General features: G+C 35.5%; 1 protein-coding gene across 1 annotated transcript; it reads right to left on the reverse strand.

The window, feature by feature from the left end:
• Window positions 1–91: 91 nt before the first annotated feature.
• On the reverse strand, window positions 92–22,436 carry LOC126746822 (probable ATP-dependent RNA helicase DDX47). Its single transcript, XM_050455222.1, has 8 exons — window positions 22,274–22,436; window positions 21,695–21,867; window positions 21,339–21,597; window positions 21,134–21,284; window positions 20,499–20,751; window positions 19,881–20,104; window positions 7,431–7,563; window positions 92–415 (listed from the first exon to the last, which is right to left on the reverse strand). The coding sequence occupies exons 2-8, from the start codon at window positions 21,821–21,823 to the stop codon at window positions 155–157; spliced, it is 1,410 nt and encodes a 469-aa protein (XP_050311179.1). The 5' UTR covers window positions 21,824–21,867; window positions 22,274–22,436; the 3' UTR covers window positions 92–154.
• Window positions 22,437–22,538: the final 102 nt, after the last annotated feature.

A 22,538-nucleotide genomic window follows, 5' to 3' on the forward strand; every position in this document is an offset into this window, starting at 1 on the left:
TTATTTAATTGCAATCCTGTTTCATCGAGATTAAAAATCTTTTGTGGGGTATTCAATAAATAATTATGGTGTTCATGTCCAAGTAAAACGATTTTTCTATAAATATGATTTATTTAAAAAAGAACTTAATACAAAAAAAACAATCTCTCCATCCTTACTTCTTCCCTCCCTTCTTTTTACCTCCCGCTTTTATCCTCTTCCTTACCCCGCTGGCGCCCTCGGTATCGTCCTCGTCGTCTCCCCCTTTCCTCTTCTTGCCCTTCTTCTCCGACAAATCTCTCAGTTCCATTTTGGCGATTCTCTGGGACTCCGCCACCCTCTCTTGCAGGGCCATCACCTCGTCCTCTTCGGTTTTATATAAAGGCAACTCCTTACCAATCAGTTGCTCTATACGTTGATACAGCTCCACGTCATACTAAGAGAGAAACAGTGAAGGTTAGTAAATTATTTCACAGGCACAATACACTCTTGACACATCAGTCAAGTTTCGATAAATCTCAGAGGTAGTGACGAATAAAGTAACCTGATTTCATTGCTGAATCAATTCGGTATAGATGCATCATAGATTTAAATACAGTAAAAGCTCTTTATTCGCGGATCGAATCAGTACGTCGCGTCGGTGCATATATAATGATAAAAAGGATTCAAATAGGTATTCAACGGAATATCCTTTGTAAACGCATCGTCACGCAAATGGACGAATAAAAAAGTAAAATTGACCTTATTACAACTATACCCAAAGTATATTGTTAAATGAAATCGCCGCCGTATTGGTTCCTTTGACACAGGCCGCTCTGACTACAGAAGAATCTGCAAATTCAAACTTTGACTGCAAACATAGCCGAAATTGCGAATGAAATAGGACGAGATGATTTCGAACAGATAGAATCAAGTGACATTCAGACGTTGCTTGATTCGCAAAATGAAGATTTGACTGAAACGGACTTAGAGGAAATGTTGAAGAAGAGGCTTCAACAAGCACTGGAAACGTGACATTTAATTCAAAAAAATCTTGGCGAAGGTTTAGGAATGGCAAATGAACTTTGTGATTTTCTTTCATCTATCTTTGAAAATTGATCCATCTATGGAACGAAGTCTGAAGAATTGATCAGTATGAATTGAAGGAGCTTTTAAAAAATGCCAAGCAAGAAAAAATTACAAATTTCTTTAAGCCATTGCCGAAGCCTGAAGGTAATAATTAATAAAAATGGTCAAAAACTTCAATTAAATTCATTTTTTATATACAGTAAAAGTCGCGAATAGCGACGTCGCTTATAACGACGAAATCTGGGAAGTTTGGTTGGATTTATATATGTATAACGCAAGTCTAAAAAAGTTGCCGGTTATAGCGATCAAGTCGCTTTTAGCGTCCTTGTAATGTAAAAGATTTTTCATGTGGAAGGACGGATATGACGACCGTGTGATTCACACATCAATCATTTGTAACCAATAACTACAAGTTATTCTTGGGGGAATTACCGGAACCGGAGGCCGGGAAAATACCTGGTTGTCGATCTCATAAATGCTTTTCTTTATGTACTTTTTATATAGTGCCGAATTTTGACGAATCCAAAAATAAATGAAAAGTTTTATCCATTGAGGAAAAAGGCTTAATAATTTGCAAACTTGAGGAAGGTGAATCCAATATTGCTATTGCAAGCGAGTTAGGCTTATCGCATTCAAGTGTTTTTACAATTTGGAAGAACCGGGATGCAATAAAAAATGCATTTAATAAGAATTTGCTACCAAAGAAGAAACTTAGGTTATCCAGTCATGCAGATATATAGATGTAATTAGGTTTAAAGTTGAAAAAAGTAGAGGATCGCCAATTAGTGGTCCTATACTACAGGCAAAAGCGGAACATTTCGGCAGGATACTGAATAAAGAACCGGAATAATACACCTGCACAGAAAGTTGGATAAAACGTTTTTGAAAAAGACATAATATTGTTTATGGAAAAATAAGTGGTGAATCTGCTAGTGTACCTCCTGGAATGACAGAAAACTGGCTTAAAACTGTATGGCTTGAAATAGGAAAAGGGTATACAAGTGACCAGATTTTTAACGCAGATGAGACAGGTCTGTTCTACAAAATCCTTCCAGACATGACACTGAAATTTAAAGGCGAAAAGTGCAAGGGAGGGATAATGTCCGAAGAAAGAATTAGTCTTTTTGTTGCTGCCAATATGTCTGGGTCAGAAAAACGTAACTTGATCGTTATTGGAAAATCAAAAAACCCCCGTTGTTTTAAAAATGTTAAGACATTACCTGTTACCTACATGTCTAACAAAAAAGCCTGTATCTTGCGAGATTGGGACTCTGAGCTAATGAAGAAAAAAAAGAAAATCTTACTCCTAGTAGATAATTGCCCAGTGCACCCAAAAGTATCAAAACAATATTAATCTTCAATTCTTGCCACCCAATAACACATCAGTGCTCCAGCCAGTTGACCAAGGTATCATAAGATCTATAAAAGTGCATTATAGAAAGTTCCAGTTAATGAATATTATTGAAAATTGTAATCAGTTATCTAAGGAGTCTTCCATTAATATTTTGGACGCAATATTGATGATCTCCAAATCCTGGAATAGGGTATCACAACGAACAATCATTAATTGTTTTAAACATGCCGGATTCCTAGAACAGACACTGGAAACTGCCCACTCTGAGACGACATTCCTTTAATAATAATAATAATAATAATAATAACAAGCCTTTATTTCCAACAGGCAACTTGCCCAATAACAGGAAACAGTTGCAAAACAATGAAAAATATAGTTAAAAAAACACAAAACAAACCTAAAAGAATGAAAAGAAAAAAAGTAAAGTAAAGATCTCAAAAGTTATCCAAAAAATTAGAACAAATAACTATTAATATGATATAAAAACCCAATTTAATCCCAAGAGTAATGATCCACCAAGATATCGACAATCACATGAACCGGAGGGAAATTTATATCGCACATGTGACAGATCCGATTAAATATAGCGCATATTGTATATAGTGGCGATTTCAACAGGATGTTAGTATGAGGCCTTGGCAGAAAGAATGTTAGGGGATGTCTAGCATTAAACCTAGGCACCATGAAACGTACACTAGAAAGAAGTACAGGACTATCAATGAATCCATTCAGTAACCCATGCAGGAATTTTACAGAGAAGGTCATTCTTCTGAGATGTAATGGATGTAGATTGAAGCGTTCCAATAGTTGCCGATTATCAAATCCTCTAACTGGATATGGGATGCCATCCTGCCTGAAGGCCAAAAACTTAGCAAATCTACGCTGAACAGATTCAAGGAGACCAACATGATTCTGATAGAGGGGTTCCATATAATGCAGCCAAACTCCAGTTTTGATCTCACAAAGCAACAGAAAAGCAGTCTTAATGTAGATTCCAAAGTAAAACTCTGAGAACTTCTAATTATGAACCCAAGCCTTCTCAGGGCTGACTTGACTATGTTGTTGAAGTGTGGAACGAATGTAAATTTAGAGTCAAAGGTGATACCAAGATCAGTAATTTGCTCTAATCTACTCAAAATAGTATCATTAATAAAGGAATCAAAATTTAAGGTTGTTTTTGATCTAGAGTAACTGACAACACTACAATTAGTCGCATTCAAGCCTAAAGCCAGCCTATGACAAGTGAGTGACTCAATCAAGTCATTTATAAAAAAACTAAACAGGAGCGGACCCAGGTTCGAGCCCTGTGCCGTTACGTTAAAAATTTTCGATTTAAAGCCCTCATATTCAACATATTGAGATCTACCAATCAAGTAGGAATGAAATAAATTAAATAATCTCCCTGAAAAACCATACTGAGTTAATTTATGCAGCAAAATATAGTGATCTATCCGATCAAAGGCTTTTTGGAAGTCGGTATAAATAACATCGACTTGAGTATTAACATCAAGTGATTCACAGATGTGGCTAGACAGACAGGATAAGTTAGTAACACAAGATGGCCCGCTAAAAAATCCATGCTGGTCTACAGAGATGAGTTCTTTTGCGTGCTTTTAGCCGAGTTGGTAAGAAGAATAAATGACTTTGATACAGAAGATTATATGCCTCTAGCTGTAATTAAAGAAAACTTTAAATTAACTGATGAATTATGGACTGATTTCATATACTATACAATAATGCGAGTGACGAAAAACTTTTAGACACAACCAATTTTATTGAGAAAAAAATTGAATCAATTTACTTTAACTCGCGTTGCAAAAAACAAACAAAGATAACAGATTTTTTACTAAATTAACTACATAATTTTTTTTACCATGTCATGGTACCATGTCATGGTAAAAAAAAATTATGTATGTCATCCACCTTCTATTTACATTGTTTGAGAAGTAAAATGCTGATGTTTTGACGTGTGACCATTCTAATATATCGTTGAACTGGACTTTATCTATGTATTTTCGGGGTTTCGTAAAATTTAAAAATATTTATAACATATATAATTATGTATGTACATAGTTTTATTTGAAAAGAGAGACGTAGTGTATGTAGGTCCTTTAATAACGACCCATGTTCAGTAGTCCCTTCGCCGTTGTTATATCCGACTTTCACTGTATATTTATGTATGTAGTTGTTTCATATTTCGTCACCTAGGAACGTATCCCCTATAATCCCATATAAATTACCATTCCATATTCACGGTTTCTTTATTCGCGGCATATTTACGGAACGTATGCTCCGCGAATAAAGAGCTTTTACTGTATATTTAAAAGTCCTATGGTTGGAACCTTTGGTGTGATGCTCAAATTACGAGACAGTTTTACCACTAACCAAAACTCTTATTTATAATCTCGACACGTGTTTCGCTAACGATGCTAGCATCTTCGGGAGAAGATTAGAACTTAACTGAAACTACTTACAAATCTCCTTATATCTAATGATGTAACTAATAGAGCGGAAAAAGCAATGAATAATAATAATAATAATAATAATATTCTTTATTTAGCACTTGGCTAATACATTCAATTTGCTAAATTTAGTAGTATAAAAAATAAGCAAAACCTATAGTAATACATAAACTGTACATCACATAACGCTATTTCTAAATAAATGTTTTTTAACATTCTTATTAAATAACCTTAAATTACTTGCGTTCTTGATTTCTAATGGAAGAGAGTTAAAAGCTTGCAACTCTTCAAAAAACAATGATTTTTGCAATAAAGTTGATCTAACTCTTGATATATGATAATCATTTCTTGACCTTATATTATATTGTTGAAAGTTGGATCTTTTCTCTAAAAAATGTTGCAGATATGATGGCATAAATCCATGCTCTATTTTATAAATTAAAATTAAATTTGCCTTAAGAATATTTTGCTTCACAGGAAGCCATTTTAATATTTGAAGCATCTGATTGATAGGTGTATATTTATTACTGTTAAGAATAATTCGCATTACTTTATTTTGTTGAAGTTGTAACTGATTTATATATTCCTGAGAGCATGATATAAGTAACGAGGAACAGTAATTAAAGTGCGGCAAAATAATTGTATTGTATACTAACATTTTAGTCCATTGAGACAAGCAATTAGAAATTCTCCTAAAAAACCCAACTTTCTTGGCAATCTTTTTAAAAATATAATTTACATGACCATGAAAATTTAATTGTTGATCTAAGAGTACTCCTAAATATTTTATTTCACTGACAAATTGAATTTTTGACTTATTAATTTCAATATTTAAACCTTGATCTAAAAATTTTTTACAATTTGCTTTGGTACCTATTAGCATACACTTTGTTTTTGATTCGTTTAGTTTTAATTTATTTTTACAAAGCCATTGATACAAAATATTCAATTCTGAATTTAAAATATTTGTAGCTTCCTTGTAATTTTTACCTGACACACAAATTACTGTATCATCTGCAAATAAATTTACGAAAGAGTTTTGTAAAACAGTATAGATATCGTTTATATATATAACGAACAACAGCGGTCCAAGAACACTACCCTGTGGTACACCTACGATACTTTCTATTTTATTTGAAAACTTTTGTCCTATAGATACTCTATTATACCTCTTATCCAGGTAATTTTTAATCCAGTCCAAAGCTCTATTACATACACCATAATATAACAGTTTTTTAAGAAGAATATTACGGTCTAATGTCTCAAAAGCACGTTGAAGATCCACAAATACACTAATAACTAATTTGTCTTCGTTAATGTCTTTTCGCCATGTCCCACACACATACTGAAGAGCAGATTCACAAGAATGATTATTCCTAAACCCTGACTGTCCAATATATAACAGTTTATGTTGTTCAAAGTATTGTCTCAACTGCTGGCATACAATTGTCTCTATAATTTTATCAATGACAGGCAATAAATTTATTGGTCGAAAATCTGCAGGAATCTTTGGAGTGGTTACCTTTGGTATTGGAATCATTACACTAGTTTTTAAATCACTTGGAATTATCCTAGTTGATAGGCATGAATTAACTAAATGCAATAAAGGGTATCCAATGACACTAAATAAATCTTTTACCAATTTCACACTAAGCACATTATCACTAGTTTTTTTATTTTTTAATCCAAAAACTGTCTTTTTCAATTGTGACAGATTGACATTTTTAAAATGTGAAATTTGTATATTCGGAGAATTAGTTGTATTACAAGTCCATTCTATTGTTTCAATACTTGCAGCAATATCTTGTAGGCTATCTGAATAAAATTGATTAAAGTTTTCCTCTATACTACCTGTATATGTCCCAAAATCAACATCCATATAATCAACAGATTGTTTGTTATTTCCCAGTAAACCTTTTAAGGTCCTCCACATATTGCGACTATCACCTTTACATTGATCAATTTTATTATCATAATATTTGGTTTTTTCAGTACGCATTACCGAGGTTACTTTGTTTCTGAGTTTTTGATAGCTTTTCCAGTCACAATCGGTTTTTGTAAAGCAAAATCTTCTATAAGCCAAGTTTCTTTCCCGTTGAACCTCTTGAACCGCCGCATTAATCCATGGATATTTTTTTACAGAATATCTGTTTTCAGGCGCAAACTTATCTAAAGCTGTTTGAAACATGGCCAAACAAATCTTAAACACTATTGGATTGGACCTTTATCCCTGTTAAGAATGTTTTTTTGATTTTTGAATATTGCAAAACTTTCGCATGCATCTAATTTTCTATTGTTATTAACTGGTTCAATTAATTTTAAGTCGTCTATCCCTACAAAGTGACCAAAGTATTTAAGACACGTTCAGCCACACTTGACTTTTTAACTCTTGTTCATGTTCTTTAAATCTGACATTAGTACTTTTTTATCACAATCGTTGCAATTAATTTCATAGATCCCAGACTTTTCATTAGTCATTTTCATAAAGAGTTTTGGTTAGTGGTAAAACTGTCTTAACGTAATTTAATATTTAAAAGTGTCGAATAATTTAGAGTAAACTGACCTACCTGCGTGACGAACGTAATGGCTTTTCCAGACCTCCCCGCCCTGGCAGTTCGACCCACCCGATGAATATAGTCTTTACTATGAGTGGGTATGTCGAAATTGATGACTATATCCACATGCGGAATGTCCAGGCCCCTGAAAGTGTCAAAATGGTCCATGTACATTTTGAAACTCGCCCAAATGTATCATTTGTTAGGTTATATTTTGATCAGAGGTAGTGACGAACTGTGTTAATTTTCATTTAATATCAACTCACTAAGAGAATGCATCATATTCAAACATACTATACTATAAAAACTGACTAAGTTGTGTGACTCGACCTCATATCATGATTATATTGATTTCAAACATTATTTGATTTTACAGGATTATATACTTATTATTTACTGATTATAAACTTTGCTTTCTAGGCATAACAATATAAACATTGTGAATTAAAAATTACAGGGAAAGCAGATTAGAATTTCATTCGGTTCTTGGAGTAAACAAACATTATCAGTTTAAATTCTATTGTATTTATAATTTTTATTTAATAATCTGGGATACAGAGTCAGGAACCAAATATGGAATGTTCAAAATGCAATCTTAAAATGTTTCTGACATATGCAATAAAACTATTTTTGTCTAAAACGTTTCAAAATATCGAAATCTGGAGACGTATGTGTTACTCGCCTCACGATAGTTTGTTGCTGTGGTAGAATAGTTAAAGATGAATAAAAAAAAAAATAATAAACTTTTTACAAATACACAATCAGAAATTACTAGATCTAATCGTATCTTATCCAATCTAAATGTAAATCATACCCAGATAGAAATTTTAAATGAAGTGAGCGAAAGGGTCAATGAATTATTAGTAAATAAAACAATATCCACTCACAGGATATTTTTATGCAAAAGTTTCTGTATTTTCTTACTAATATTCAAAAAGAAACAAAAAGCAACATTAGTAGAACGGTAAATAAAAGAAAAAGAGTTTGAAAATTAAGTAAAACATATAACAGAAAATACATTGCAGGAAAAACCAGCGCTGAATCTTATAGAAAAATGCAATCTGAAGCCATATATACAATGTTACAAGTTATCGGGAATTATTTACATTTTAGAAGTTTGTAACAATGTATGTATTTGTTTTATTTATTTACGAGGGTGGACCCTGAAGTACCCGGCCTGACCTAAAGATGTTGGTAGTAGTTTGAAAAATATCAGTGTATTAGAAAGTATACAATCTATAAAGCATATGTTTTAAGTTTGAAGTTGTTTAGTATTTGTTTGGCAGCCATCAATAGTGAACGTTTTCAGTGAATATGTGAAAATGGAGAAAATTGGTCATCGTTATGTGATACAATATTTTTATTTGAAAGGCCTCAGCCCAGCCAATATAAAAGCTGAACTGGATTCTACTCTGGGTGAGTCTGCTCCTTTGTTAACAACAGTAAAATATTGGGTAGCAGAGTTTAAACGAGGCCGTACGAGCTGTCAAGACGAGCATCGCAGTGGTCGACCAAATGAGCTGACGACTCCAGAAATTTTAAAGAAAATTCACAAAGCGGTACTGGAGGTTTGTTCTCACTGCAAATTTCTTACAAGTTTGAAACTGTTTCCAAACCATTCTTGATGCACATGTGTAAAATATTACAACTTCTGATCGATTTGAAACCGCCTGTGCGAACATCAAATACGGGTTGAGTGAAGAAGAAAAATAACCTCACTTTTTTATTCATTCTAAAATGGTCGAGAAATTCTATTTTATTAAATTGGGACACAGTTTCATCAAAATAGTTTTGATTTTTGAGCCTTATCCGTTCTTGAATTAAATCTTCTTTAAAGCCTGTATCGGAATCAACATAACTCGGAATCAACAAAATTCTGATCAGATTCTTCCAACGATTTAGAATTACTCATTTCCTTAATGGACTCATTTTTAGACTAATCCAACAATTTAAAATAGAATTTTTCAAAACGAAAATCAAGGACTATACAAAACGACAAAATACAAACAACCATTTAGAGGTTATGTTCATATTCCGAAGATAGGCGTTGACTGGCTACACGAATTCTCTGACACTTTGCTTGAAATAAATCCGAAAACAAGTCTGATTATCAGATGACGATCAGAAATTTGTGTAAGAACATCAAAATTGTGATTTGAAACCGATCAGAAGTTTCTGTGCGAACGCATTTTACTCTATTGCGCATGTTTATTTGTCGAAAACTTGTTTATTACTGCTGTGAGAACAAACCTTGGATGATCGTCGACTGAAAGAGCTAGTCCTTTCAGTCGTCAACCTTACATCGACCCAATGTGTGATATTTCGAGTCATTTAGTGCCAGTTACGCCGAGTTACTGGAGTTACGCGCCAGTCTGATTTATAATGGCTTCTGAAGACCACGCGGGTCCGTCAAGGAGCTCTGAAAGGGCAAAAAAAAGGAAGTATGATGAATCATATTGTGGGCTTACTAAATCAGAAGTGAATAATATTCTAGATGAGATGAGTGAAAGTGACTTATATGCAAGCGAGGATGAACCATTTAAAGACAGTGGAAGTGAATACGTTCCTGAATCTGAGAGTGACAGTGAGGCGATTTTTAGCTCCGGAGAAGATGAGAATGATTTGGAAAACCAGAGTATCCCAGAACAGAATACTGATACTAATTTAGACACCCCTGATACTTTTCAAAATGTACAAGATTTTGTTATACAGTGGGATTCAAATGAATTCGTTCCCACAGTTCACCAGTTTGATAGCACCCATAGTGGCCTCCAAAACGAAAGCTTATTGAACGAAAACCGAGAGGTGGAGTATTTTCTGAACTTTTTCTCCGAAGAAATAGCCAATGCTATTGTTGAAGAAACCACTCTTTTCGCACAACAACAAAATGCTAAGAAATGGAACAATATTGACTTAAAAGAGTTCTACGTTTTTATAGCACTTACAATGCTGATGCCACATGTAAAAAAGTCGGACCTGAAAGACTACTGGTCTACAGATGATTTGATTGGAACTCCATTCTTCCGGCAAGCGATGTCTCGTGATCGATATGTGCAAATATTGAGAAACTTGCATTTTAGCAACAACGAAGCAGCAATGGAAGGTAATCGACTATACAAGATCGAATCCATTGTGAATATGTTTCAAAACAAATTTCAAAGCCAGTTTTACCCCTTCGAAAACATCGTAATAGATGAAAGCATGGTTTTGTTCAAAGGTCGGCTGGTATTCAAACAATATATAAAATCCAAAAGGCATCGATTTGGAATAAAATTATACGTTTTGTGCGACTGTGAAACTGGGTATGTTTTGAATTTCATCGTATACGTTGGCAAAGAGAAAAATAAAAATGCAGATATTGACACAGGTCTAGGTTTGTCGGAAAATGTAGTTGTAAAACTTCTAGAGCCCTATCTTAACAAAGGACATTCATTTTACAGTGACAATTATTACACCAGTCCATATTTGGCAAGCTATTTGTTTGAGCATAAAACTAATAGTTGTGGGACCGTACGTGCCAACAGAAAGCACATGCCGATATTTGAAAAAAAGTCAAAAAACGGAGAAACTGAATGGAGGAGCAGTAACCATATTTTAGCTCTAAAGTGGAAAGATCGTCGTGACGTACAGATGCTCACAACCTTTCATGAGAATAAAATGATTATTCTTCCTAAAATAGACAGGATTACCAAGGAAAATAAGCAGAAACCATTATGTGTACTTGCATATAACGAAAACATGGGAGCCATAGATAGAGCTGACATGATTAGCAGTGTGGATTGTACTAGAAAAACCATTAAGTGGTATAAAAAATTATTTTTCCACATATTAGATATTTCTATGCTGAATGCTCACGCTTTATGGAAGACTCAAAACCCCAACCACACATCATTTCCTTCATTTCATCTACAAGTTATCCGACAGATACTTCAAAAGTAAGAATGTTTTTTTTTCTGATGGATTAATATTTATTTATGTTCTTATTTATAGGTATCCAACAAATTATACCCCTAAACCTGGAGCTTCGCATTGTACTGGACTTGCAAGGCTGTCGGAAAAACATTTTCCAGCGGAAGTCCCTCGAAAAAATGGCAAACTACAACTCAGAAGATGTTGGGTATGCTCTCACACAACAAAAGGGCCTAAGAAGAGAAAGGATTCAAAATATATGTGCAACAATTGTGGAGTCGGACTGTGCGTTACGCCATGTTTCCAAATATACCACGACCAAGTCGACTTTTAGAATGTTATTTTTTTAAATTTATTTTTATTCTTTCTTTTGTATAGAGTTTAAGTTTCAGTCTGTCAATATATATTTTGATTTGTGGAATAAATAAAATCATAAGTGAAATTTATTGTCAGCTTTTTACGTAATTTTTGTAATAAAAAGCCATTTTTTAGAAGTGACGAATATATTCGTCAGCCGCCCATATGCCACTGTAAAAACTCCCGTCTGTGTGGCACGAAACCGACTTTTACCTGCCGTCGTGAAAGGGCTAGCGGACATAGTAGGCATTTCAAAAAGTGCGGTACATCGCATATTAACTGAAAATTTTGACTTAAGAAAGCTGTGTGCAAGATGGGTGCCGCGTTTGCTCACACTCGAGTAAAATCAGTGTCGTGAAGATGTTTCAATTGAGTGTTTAGCGAAATTTAATAGTAACAAAGCAGAATTTTTGCGTCGTTTCATAACCATGGATGAAACATGGGTTCATCACTTCACACCTGAGATAAAAGAACAATCAAAACAATGGACTCAAAAGGGAGAACCGGCCCCAAAGAAGGCGAAAACCGTTTCATCTGCAGGCAAGGTCATGGCGTCGGTTTTTTAGGATGCGCGAGGGATAATTTTCATTGACTATCTTGAAAAAGGTAAAACTATCAACGGCGAGTATTATGCGAACTTATTGCAACGTTTGAGCGAAGAAATCAAGCAAAACGGCCGCATTTGGTTAAGAAGAAAGTATTGTTTCATCAAGACAATGCACCAGCTCACAAATCCGTTATTCCAATGGCCAAAATTAACGAACTAAAGTTTGAATTGTTACCTCTGCACCCTATTCGCCAGATTTAGCCCCCTCAGATTATTTTCTGTTTCCAAACTTAAAAAACTGGCTTAGTGGTCAAAGATTTTCCAACGATGAAGAAGTGATGTCTGCAGTTAATGGCTATTTCGAGGCGCAAGACAGTTCTTATTATAAAAAGGGTATCGAACTTATAAAACATCGCTGGGAAACGTGTATAGAGCTGAAAGGAGATTATGTTGAAAAATAAATACATTTTTTTTCGAAAATTTTCGTGTTTTCTTTTTTGGATCGGGTACTTCTGGGATCACCCTCGTACATATTATAGTAGTGGTGGAAATGTGGATTAGTTGTAAATTTTCCCAAGGCATGTAAACATTTTATATTTATTGACGAAGTTTTTAGACCAAGACTTATCCAGATTTTTTTTGTTTTACCTTTAATTTGTCTGTAAGTGGGAAACTTATTAAAAACATTTAAGACAAGAACCATGAGAAGATCGAGCGGGTTCCTAGAGAAACACATGGAAAACTTGTTTGTGGTATGCAAAAATGTAAAAAAAAGATTTTTTTATATATATGTATAAGTAAACAAACAAAAAGTACAGATAAGGAAACCGAGCCGTAAAAACGGCGTTCCGATCACACTTAATGCCATCTTCTCTGTTTACAGCCACCTTATTGCCTCTTGACTGTTAAAATAGCTTTGGACAAATTTTATAGCATTAACTGACGAGCCGAAATATTGCAGCTTGACTAATAGCAGATTATGGTTTATAGTGTCGAAGGCCTTGCTTAAATCAAGCTGCGATATACAAGGGCAACACTAAGACTTTTCTGTCAGCAAAGCAAATTCTGGCTGAAGCTGAAAGCTCTAATGTTTCCTCTCGAACGATACAGCGCAGACTAGTTGAAGCAGGTTTAAAAGCATGCAAACCTGCCAAAAAACCGCTTCTAAGTAAGAAGAATATTAAAGCACATCTTTTGTTTGCAGAACAACATGCTTACTGGACACCAGAGCAATGGAAAAAAGTACTTTTTAGTGATGTGTCTGAAACAGCTCAAGCTGAGCTTTATCTCGTTCTGGGTCGTCAGAGGAATCACAATTACAAAAACACACCGGTCAAACTCAAACTTTTTATTCGTACAACCAAAATTAAAAACTTTTAGCGCATCACCCTCGCTCATCAGGGTCTCGATGCCGAGTGACCTCGTCACCGCGGCATGTACAATTAACCGCCAGCGCCACCATCTCTCCGGCGTTGCCGAACATGTTTTTATTTCGCTGAACCGTATCATGACCCCCCAATTAAATCTAATTCATATGAACAGATTTAATTCTATCAGACGTTTTAACGAAAGCAACTTAAAACTAACATTGATTACAAAATTTCACGTACAAATAACCTTACAACTAAGGAAATATTTATTACAAACTAATTGGTTAAGCCTTCTACATCTTTATAACGCTTGAGGTTAATAATATTCTGACATGAATGTTCCCTACCCATAGAATCACCAATGACATACGAGTTAGGACCGTTGTGCTTCAAAACATAAAAGGGGCCGGTAAACAAAAGGAAGAATTTTTTAATGGTTCGATCGTCGGCAGAAGACTGGGCATGAGATCTAACCAGCACCCTATCACCAACTTGAAAAACCGTAGGATTTAATTTTTTATTAACCTTTTCCACGCGACGTTCAGCTCGGGTGCGCAACCTCTCGCGAACAAGTATTACTACACTTTCCAAATCTAACCCCATATTATCTTCACGTGGAAATGATATAAATTTTTCTATAGGCCGCTGCGGAGTTTCTCCAAATTGCAGAAACATCGGTGTAAACCCTGTAACTTCACTAACCGCAGAGTTTAAACAGCCTTCAATGAATTCGAGAAGACATGCCCACTTAGTATGTTTATCAAAACAATAAGAACGCAGTAGTCGGCCAATTTCTCTATTATATCGCTCCGTCATATTTCCCTCGGGAAAATAAACGGAGGTATGTTTAACCCGGATACTTTCTTCGGCTAATTTATTCCTCCATAAGTTCCCGGTGAACTGGGTCCCGTTATCACTTAAAATGCACTTTGGTTTCTGAACTTTTGGTATATAGTCCAGTAACACTCTATTTATGATAGCCTTAGCAGTAGCACGTTTTAAGGCATACAACTTAACGAATTTTGAGAAAGCGTCTACCAAAACCAGTAGTTGAGTTACCCCACCTCGCGACACTGGTAATGGACCTATTAAATCTGTACATACCAAGTCACCTGGATTCTCTACAATGACGGTATGTAATTCACCCCTACTTAGCTTAGAACATTTTGCCTTTTGACAAAGGTCACAAGTAGATACAATTTGACCGATATGCCGTTGCATTTTCGGCCAGTAAAAAAATTTCCTTCATTTGAGCGTATGTTTTCATTCGCCCGAAATGCCCGTTTCCGATATGATGTGCTAAAATCAGATCTCTAACTTGATTCTTAGGAACACATAATTTGTACCCCGGATTCAGATGGTCTCCTCTCTTAAAAAGCAAACCCTTATATTCTCGAAACCATGAAAAGATCCGATACTCTTTCTCTGAAAAAATTCGCGGATCTCTATTAAGCTGCTCTAAAAAGTTAATTTTTTGTCGTATCCAAGCCTCCTCTAATTGATCAGCCCGCAGAGATTTTAAATTTTGTTTTAAATTATCGTAAGATTCTGATAAACCTATCAGCATAATGTGTAGGTTCGAAGATTTTTCTGGGGTCAAGAATAAACTTTTATTAGGGGGATTTCTTGATAAAATATCGGCAACCTTATTTTCAACCCCCGGACAATGTTCTACTTTAAAATCAAATTCTTGTATAAGAAGTGTCCATCTAGTCAACCTAGCTGATTTTAATTTACACATCATTAAGAAACATAGCGATTTATGATCGGTTATTACCGTTAATGCCTGCCCTAATAAAAGGGTACGCCACTGCCTAAGGCAATGCACCAATGCTAGCAATTCCTTTTCCGTTGTAGTATACCGTATCTGACTTCCTTTAAGAGTGGTAGAGGTATAACTTATAACTTCCCTTTCTTCTTCCAAAGATTTCTGAAAAAGGCAACCCCCCACAGCATAATTCGAACTATCACATTGTACAAAAAATCTTTTTTTAAAATCAGGATGTACCACCAAGGTAGCCCTGAGAAACCGGTCCTTAATGGTCTTAAAGGCTTCTTTTTCTTCCTCTTCCCAAGACCATTTCTCATTTTTTTTTAATAGTTTCAATAATGGTAATGTCAAATCCGAGTATTTGCGGCAAAACCTTTGCTCGTAATTAATTAACCCTAAAAATCCACGAAGCTCCCGAATGTTGCGTGGTGCAGGAAAGTTTTTAATGGCCTGTATGCGTTCCGGATCCATTTCTATCCCCTTACTCGAGATTATATGCCCAAGGAACTTAACCTTCTCGCTAAGAAATTGACACTTCCTTAGTTTGACCGTAACACCTTCTGATTGAAAATAAGTAAAAAGTCGCTCCAAATGACTGAAATGATCACTTATATTTTCCGAAAATACGAATAGGTCGTCTACATAAATTACTGTAAAATCCCGCGTATCCGATGGTAAAACATTTTTTAAACACCGTATCAAACTAGCCATCGAAGTTGACAACCCAAAAGGAAGTCTCTTAAAAGTATAAGAGTCATTTTCATAAATGAAACCTATGTATTTTCTATGCTCCGGTTTAATTTCAATTTGCCAGTACGCGGATGTTAGGTCAATGGTACTTATTACCATGCCTGTCTTAAAATGAAAAAATAATTCATTTGGATTCGGCGGATTTATAAAATCCGGCTCCATACGGCTGTTTAACATACGAGCATCTAAACATATGCGTATGCTACCGTCTTTCTTTCGAACCGTCACTAATGGCGAAATATAATTTGTTTTCTCTCTTGAAATAATACCCCACTGAAGCATTTCCTCAATCTGAGACTTGACTTCGTCCCGATATGCAAATGGAATAGGGTACGTAGCACAATGAAAAGGACTATCATTGGTCATTATTATTTCGTGTTGGTAAGATCTTATATGACCCGGACATTCTGAAAATATAGACTCAAAGCGGCGTAAAAGATCAAAGAAGTGAATTTTATCTAATTCGGATGCATTAATAATATCGACGGCCGCGCGAATATCACTTTCATTATATTTGTGTTTGTAAGCACTAATATTACCCGGCTGTATCACCGAAACAGCCCCTGCGCTAGTGCATAAATTAAGACAACGTTCCTCTAAAGAGCTTGTCATATGTTGACTATACCTAACTACATACTCGTTCTCATTTACGTAAAAAGCAATTATTGATTTATTAAAGTCAATATTAGCCTTAAATTCCAAGAGCCAATCGAACCCAAATAATATATCTCGATTCAATCCCGGTACTACCAAACATTTAACATCTAGGTAAACTTTCGCATCAGGGATATATAAATTAATAAGCCCTTGCGTTCTAACCCTTTGTTGTTTTCCGCCAATCGCAACCGTAATAGCCACATTCGTAACCGGTAAAACTGACATTCTAGACTCATTCGCAATGGATTTAAAAAAATCCTCAGAGATAGCAGTAATTTCGCTGCCACTGTCTATTAAAACTTCAACGCCTTTTTCTCCGACCACAGCCTTGATAACCGGCGATTTAATTGATGGTTTACAGGCCTCAAATTCACCCTCATTCTCGCTTTCCGACTCGCTAAAAAAATCGAAATCTTCGTTAAAACGCGTCATTTCCATAGCTCTCATATTTTGCCTATCGACCCGCGCATCATTTCTGTCGACCGGCTCCGACGTTTGCCCATTAGCGCTCGAACCCTGTGTTCGCCGCCAAGTATTATTGTTTGGCCCCGTGTTGCCACGATTCCCCGGTCCGCTATTATCTGAAGTTTGGATCGGTCCCATTACACGATCCCCGCGAGTCTGCACACTTCGTCTATTAACATTAACAGCGTTACCCTCTGTTGGGTGAGCGTATGTTGCGTCGATGTCTCGCAGGTACTCATCGACCTCATCGAACGTCCTCAGCCCCCTGGTTACAATACCCCGCTGAACGTCAGGCGGAAAATGCCTGCTCAAAAACGTTATTAATTTAGATTCGGGAATTGGTGACGATAAGAAACCCGCCTGGTTAAAAAGATTCGAAAAGTAGTCCGCGCGATTGCCAGATTCAAATCTCCCGTAGCTTATTTCCAAAAATAAATCTCTCTGTTTGTCCACCCCCCAAAATCTGTTTAAAAACGCCACCTCAAAATACTGAAAATTATGAAAACTACTTTCTTTTATAGCTGCCCAGTCAGCTGCTGTGCCTTTTAAACACGGCAATACCAAGCCCAATCTATGTCTATCTGGCACGCCGGCCTCGTCAAAAATTTTATAAACCTTATTTAAAAAGGCTTTAGGGTTCATTTTTCCCGCAGGAGAAAAATATAAATTATTACCCCCCAATTCCTTAAAATTTAAAATATAGGATCTATCCCCCAAACAAGCATTTTGCCTATTTATTGTTAAGCCCTCTTGAACTATCGCTCCGGCCACCGGTAAACTTACACTCGCGGCCTCATTTTTCTCCCCACTATTTTGATTTTGCTTGATAGATAGATCGGTTACAGCCTGTTTTAACATACTCATTTCAGACATTAATTTATTTAGCACCATATTGAAATCATTAGACTGAGTTATGTTTTCGTGTGCGGTAACACTATTTGTTTGCGAACCCTCCGCATTATCATTATCCGAATCATAAACAAAATCCGACATTTGATTCCTATTTTTACTTTTTCTTTTAGGTGGCATTTTAGCTTCCTTTTTTTTTTTTACAAAGTAAGACCACCAACAAACAAAAACTGTCTACACTATTAAAGTTACTCGACAAAATACTACCAAACTACAAACTCTACCTTATCAAACTTAAACATTAATCTAGAATAAGGGTAGATTTCTACAAAAAACCAACTTTGTGATAAATATTAAACACTCCGAATATTCATTAAAATATTCTAAAGCACAAAAAAAAATAGTTCCGTGAGGATTCTATTATTTTAATAACCTTTATTTTAATAGAAACTAGGTAGATCCTCGTAAAATAGTCTATTGTCCTTGAAGACATCCAAACATGTTGAACTGTACCAAAACGTAGACAACGTACCACATGCGATTAACTAAACACCCATAAGACGTGTTTTTCGTCGGCTGACAGCAAATTATTTAATGATCCGCCTAGCAACAGCACGTCAAGAAATTGGAAAGAGCTTACCGGTTATTAAGCAATTGGTAACTGTAAACCTCAGGCCTCTAGTTGGGTGCCAATGAAACAGCTCAAGCTGAGCTTTATCTCGTTCTGGGTCGTCAGAGGAATCACAATTACAAAAACACACCGGTCAAACTCAAACTTTTTATTCGTACAACCAAAATTAAAAACTTTTAGCGCATCACCCTCGCTCATCAGGGTCTCGATGCCGAGTGACCTCGTCACCGCGGCATGTACAATTAACCGCCAGCGCCACCATCTCTCCGGCGTTGCCGAACATGTTTTTATTTCGCTGAACCGTATCATGTCAAAGTTTAATTTGTATAAAAGTGATGGTGTTCAATATGTTCGTCGTATTGCAGGTAAAAGACTTGACCGAAAGTATGTCCAAGGTACTGTAAAATGGAGGTGGCAACATGTTAGTGTGGGTTGGGTTGTTTCTCTGGCTATGAAATGGGACTAATTTACCAAATTGAGGGCATTATAGATAGGTTTAAGTATAAATATATCCTTGAAAATGTCATGCTACCTTATGCGGAATGGAATATGCCACTACGTTTTGTTTTCCAACACGACAATGATCCAAAACATACAGCAAAATGTATAAAAGAATGATTTAATGAAAATAAAATAGCCATTCTTAAATGGCCAGCCCAATAGCCTGAGAACCTGGACTGGAAATTTCATGGACAAATGATTCATTTTCTTGAAAAATTTAAAAGTTTTTGGTAAAAAACACTTAATTTCTGTTAGTTCACATTTTTTGGAAAAAAATTACTCGAATTCCTGGAAAATGACTCAAGTTCTTGAAAAACTGTTAAATTTTTTTTTGGGAAAAGTTGTTCAAAATTCTCACAAAATGACTTCATAGATTTGAGACAAAAAAGGACCAAGTCCCTCCATATGTTACGCACTGGCAATTTTTTTTAAAAATTGGCTTCATCAGTAATTGATAATTCACTACAATAACCTACACGCGAAATTTAATTAAAATTGAGCCAGTAGTTTAAAATTTACAACAAATAAACAATTCATTATTCTTAATTTAACACCCTGTATCTTTGTTATTGAACATTTCTCATTTCTCAGAAAAATTAGGATTAATGACGTTTAAACTGGACCACCCTGTATATTAAAATTTCTTAAAACTTACCTGCTAGCAACATCAGTGGAAATCAAAATAGACCGATTTTTAGCCTTAAATTTAGTCAACGCCGCCAACCTCTTGTTTTGGGACATTTGCCCGTGTAAAGGTACCGCAGTAAATCCCAAATTTCTTAACATCAGTGCCGTTCTTATGGTGTTGTTGCATGTGGAGCAGAAAATCATGAAGCTGTTTCCCGCTAATTCATTTAAAATATGCACCAGGTACACATCCTAAAATGGGGGGGGTATCATTGAAATATCTTGAGGGCTATTTTCGGGCGTAAGTAAAATTACAATATAGAAAATCAGACAGTGGTGAAAGATTATATGCTGGTTTCATTTGTAACTTCAAATGGCAACATCAATTCATCATATTAAGGTTAGTAAATCATTTACTAATTAATTTTATGTATTCGGTTTTTGTAGACAGGCCTGGAAGATTTAAATTATTCAGTTTTTCCAGGCACTTAAAGGCATTTTTGTCGATAAAAAGTGGCCATTTTGATAATGTCTGTGTTTGAAAAAATTAAACTATTTTGTTCTTCCAGGCAATTGAAGTCATTTTTCCACATACAAAATTACCCATATTAAATACTAACATTACAGATACTACTTTATCACTTACTTTAAACTTGACCGGAATGAATATATAAGACTGCTGTAGTTTTTCAACGGTTTGATATTTTGTGGACACTTCAACCCTAACGGGATCCCTGAGACAAGCCCTTTGCAACTTTTTCACTTTTTTAGTCATAGTGGCCGAGAACAGGAAAGTTCTCCTCTCCCGAGGGATAACTTTTAAAATTTTGTCCACTTCCACTTCGAAATCCATATTAAGAATTCTATCGGCCTCGTCCATCACCAGGAACTTTAGGGCCCTAAAAAACCCGATTTATTTGAAAATTGCAAACAATTTTAGGCACTACGGCATATTGTGAAGCAATTAGGTCTCAGAGGTAGTGACGAATAAAAATGAACAATAATTCATTTCCTTGGCTTTGGCCAGGATCGTAACGTGTTTGATGCATCATTGAGAAACATTAATATTAACCCTTATGCTGCTTTTATTGATAGTTAACTTATACTAATTAATTTTAGATTCTTCTTTAAAATTCATGTATAATATAAATTTCAATATTGAGATGCTTGTTTATCTAATTTTTGTGCTGCATCAATCAAATAAAAATTTAATTTCATTGAAGTTTACTAATTTTCGATTATTACCACTATAAATATTTACATAACTAAATAAGGGCTTACCTTAAATTGAACCCCTTTGTATTAGACAAATGGTCCACTAGCCTACCAGGGGTTGCAATAATTATATGTGGTTTTTTTGCCAACAACAAGGCTTGAGACATCATATCCATTCCTCCTACTATTACCACACTCTTAACTCCTATGCTAGAGCCTAAAATCGACCGTTAAGACCCTCTTTTTTTTAACATATAAATCAAACACACACCAAGGGCCTCAAACTGCTCGGATATCTGAAAAGCCAACTCCCTCGTGGGCGTCAAAATCAAGGCGAAATGCCTCTGAGGGTTTTCCAATAAGGCCTGTAATATCGGCAAAGCGAACGCGGCAGTTTTTCCAGACCCAGTCTCGGCCAGACCGATGATGTCTTTGCCCTGTAAAGCCACCGGAATCGATTCCCTTTGAATTTTCGAGGGTGATTTCCATTTGAGCTGCTCGCAAGCCTTACATAAGGCATCTACAAGGCCCTGTTAAATTATTTTAATGCTTTTCTAGAAAGAGGGCCAAAAGAGGTAAGGTATATGAAAATCTTAGGTTATGTGGAACACGTGGGTCAAAACTTACCAAATCTTTCCAGGTTACTTCGGGCTCTTCGGCGGGTTGGTCTACGGGTTTTTCTTGTGAATCGTGTTCTTCCTTTTCACTTTCGGTTTCTTGGGAGGAATCGTTCCCGTTTTCTTGCTCTAAAGCCATTATTTTAGGGAAATTCCAACGTGCTATACGCGCTGCTTCAATTTCTGTTTGGGATATGACATTGACATTTGACATTGACACTTTACCATAGGTAATATATGACAATGACACCACACACACAAAAAAAAAATTTCTCTGGTTTAGAGCTTATGAGGTTGAAAACTTAAATAATTAAGTTGTAATAGTAATTGAACAGGTTTAAGGAAATGCAATTGAAGCATGTGAAATTGAGTTGCCTACTAATATGGAAAATATTCGAAAGTTTACTTTGTGGTTAGGTTGGCTAACCTGACAAGAGTTCAGAAGTGTCTTAAGTAAAAAAAAGTGAAACTTGCCTTAATTAAAAGTACTTGAAAGCATCAATAAGTAGCAGGGCCATTAAACCCTTGCCTAGTTTTTTAGGCTAAATAATACTATTAAAAGCTAAATCTCCGCCTATTAGCTACTTACCCGACGGACCTCATCTCTTCTTACTTTAGCCACTCCCGTCCCGTTTCTCCTTCCAGTTTCGCTCTGATACCTCAAGTTGTATTTCAAATTATGTTGAATACACGAAGGGAGAGGGGAGCCCAATGCAAGAGGCGAATAAAGACTATTTTACCTTGCTATGACTTAAGTGAGGCCAAATAGCCACCACGTTGCCACATAACCAAACAAAATGATCAGAGAAGTAATTTCCAACCAAAAAAATCTAGATTGCCATGACATTAACGTC

The sequence above is a fragment of the Anthonomus grandis genome, chromosome 18 (genome assembly GCF_022605725.1).
Source record: "Anthonomus grandis grandis chromosome 18, icAntGran1.3, whole genome shotgun sequence".
In the NCBI taxonomy this organism is placed as follows: domain Eukaryota; kingdom Metazoa; phylum Arthropoda; class Insecta; order Coleoptera; family Curculionidae; genus Anthonomus; species Anthonomus grandis.

Coding starts and splice junctions, on each gene's coding strand:
- LOC126746822 (XM_050455222.1), bottom strand. CDS start 21,823: ATGGCTTTAGAGCAAGAAAACGGGAACGATTCCTCCCAAGAAACCGAA. Junction 21,598..21,694: donor AAGTAACCTGGAAAGATTTG/GTAAGTTTTGAC, acceptor ATAATTTAACAG/GGCCTTGTAGATGCCTTATG. Junction 20,105..20,498: donor TCATTCCGGTCAAGTTTAAA/GTAAGTGATAAA, acceptor CCCCCATTTTAG/GATGTGTACCTGGTGCATAT.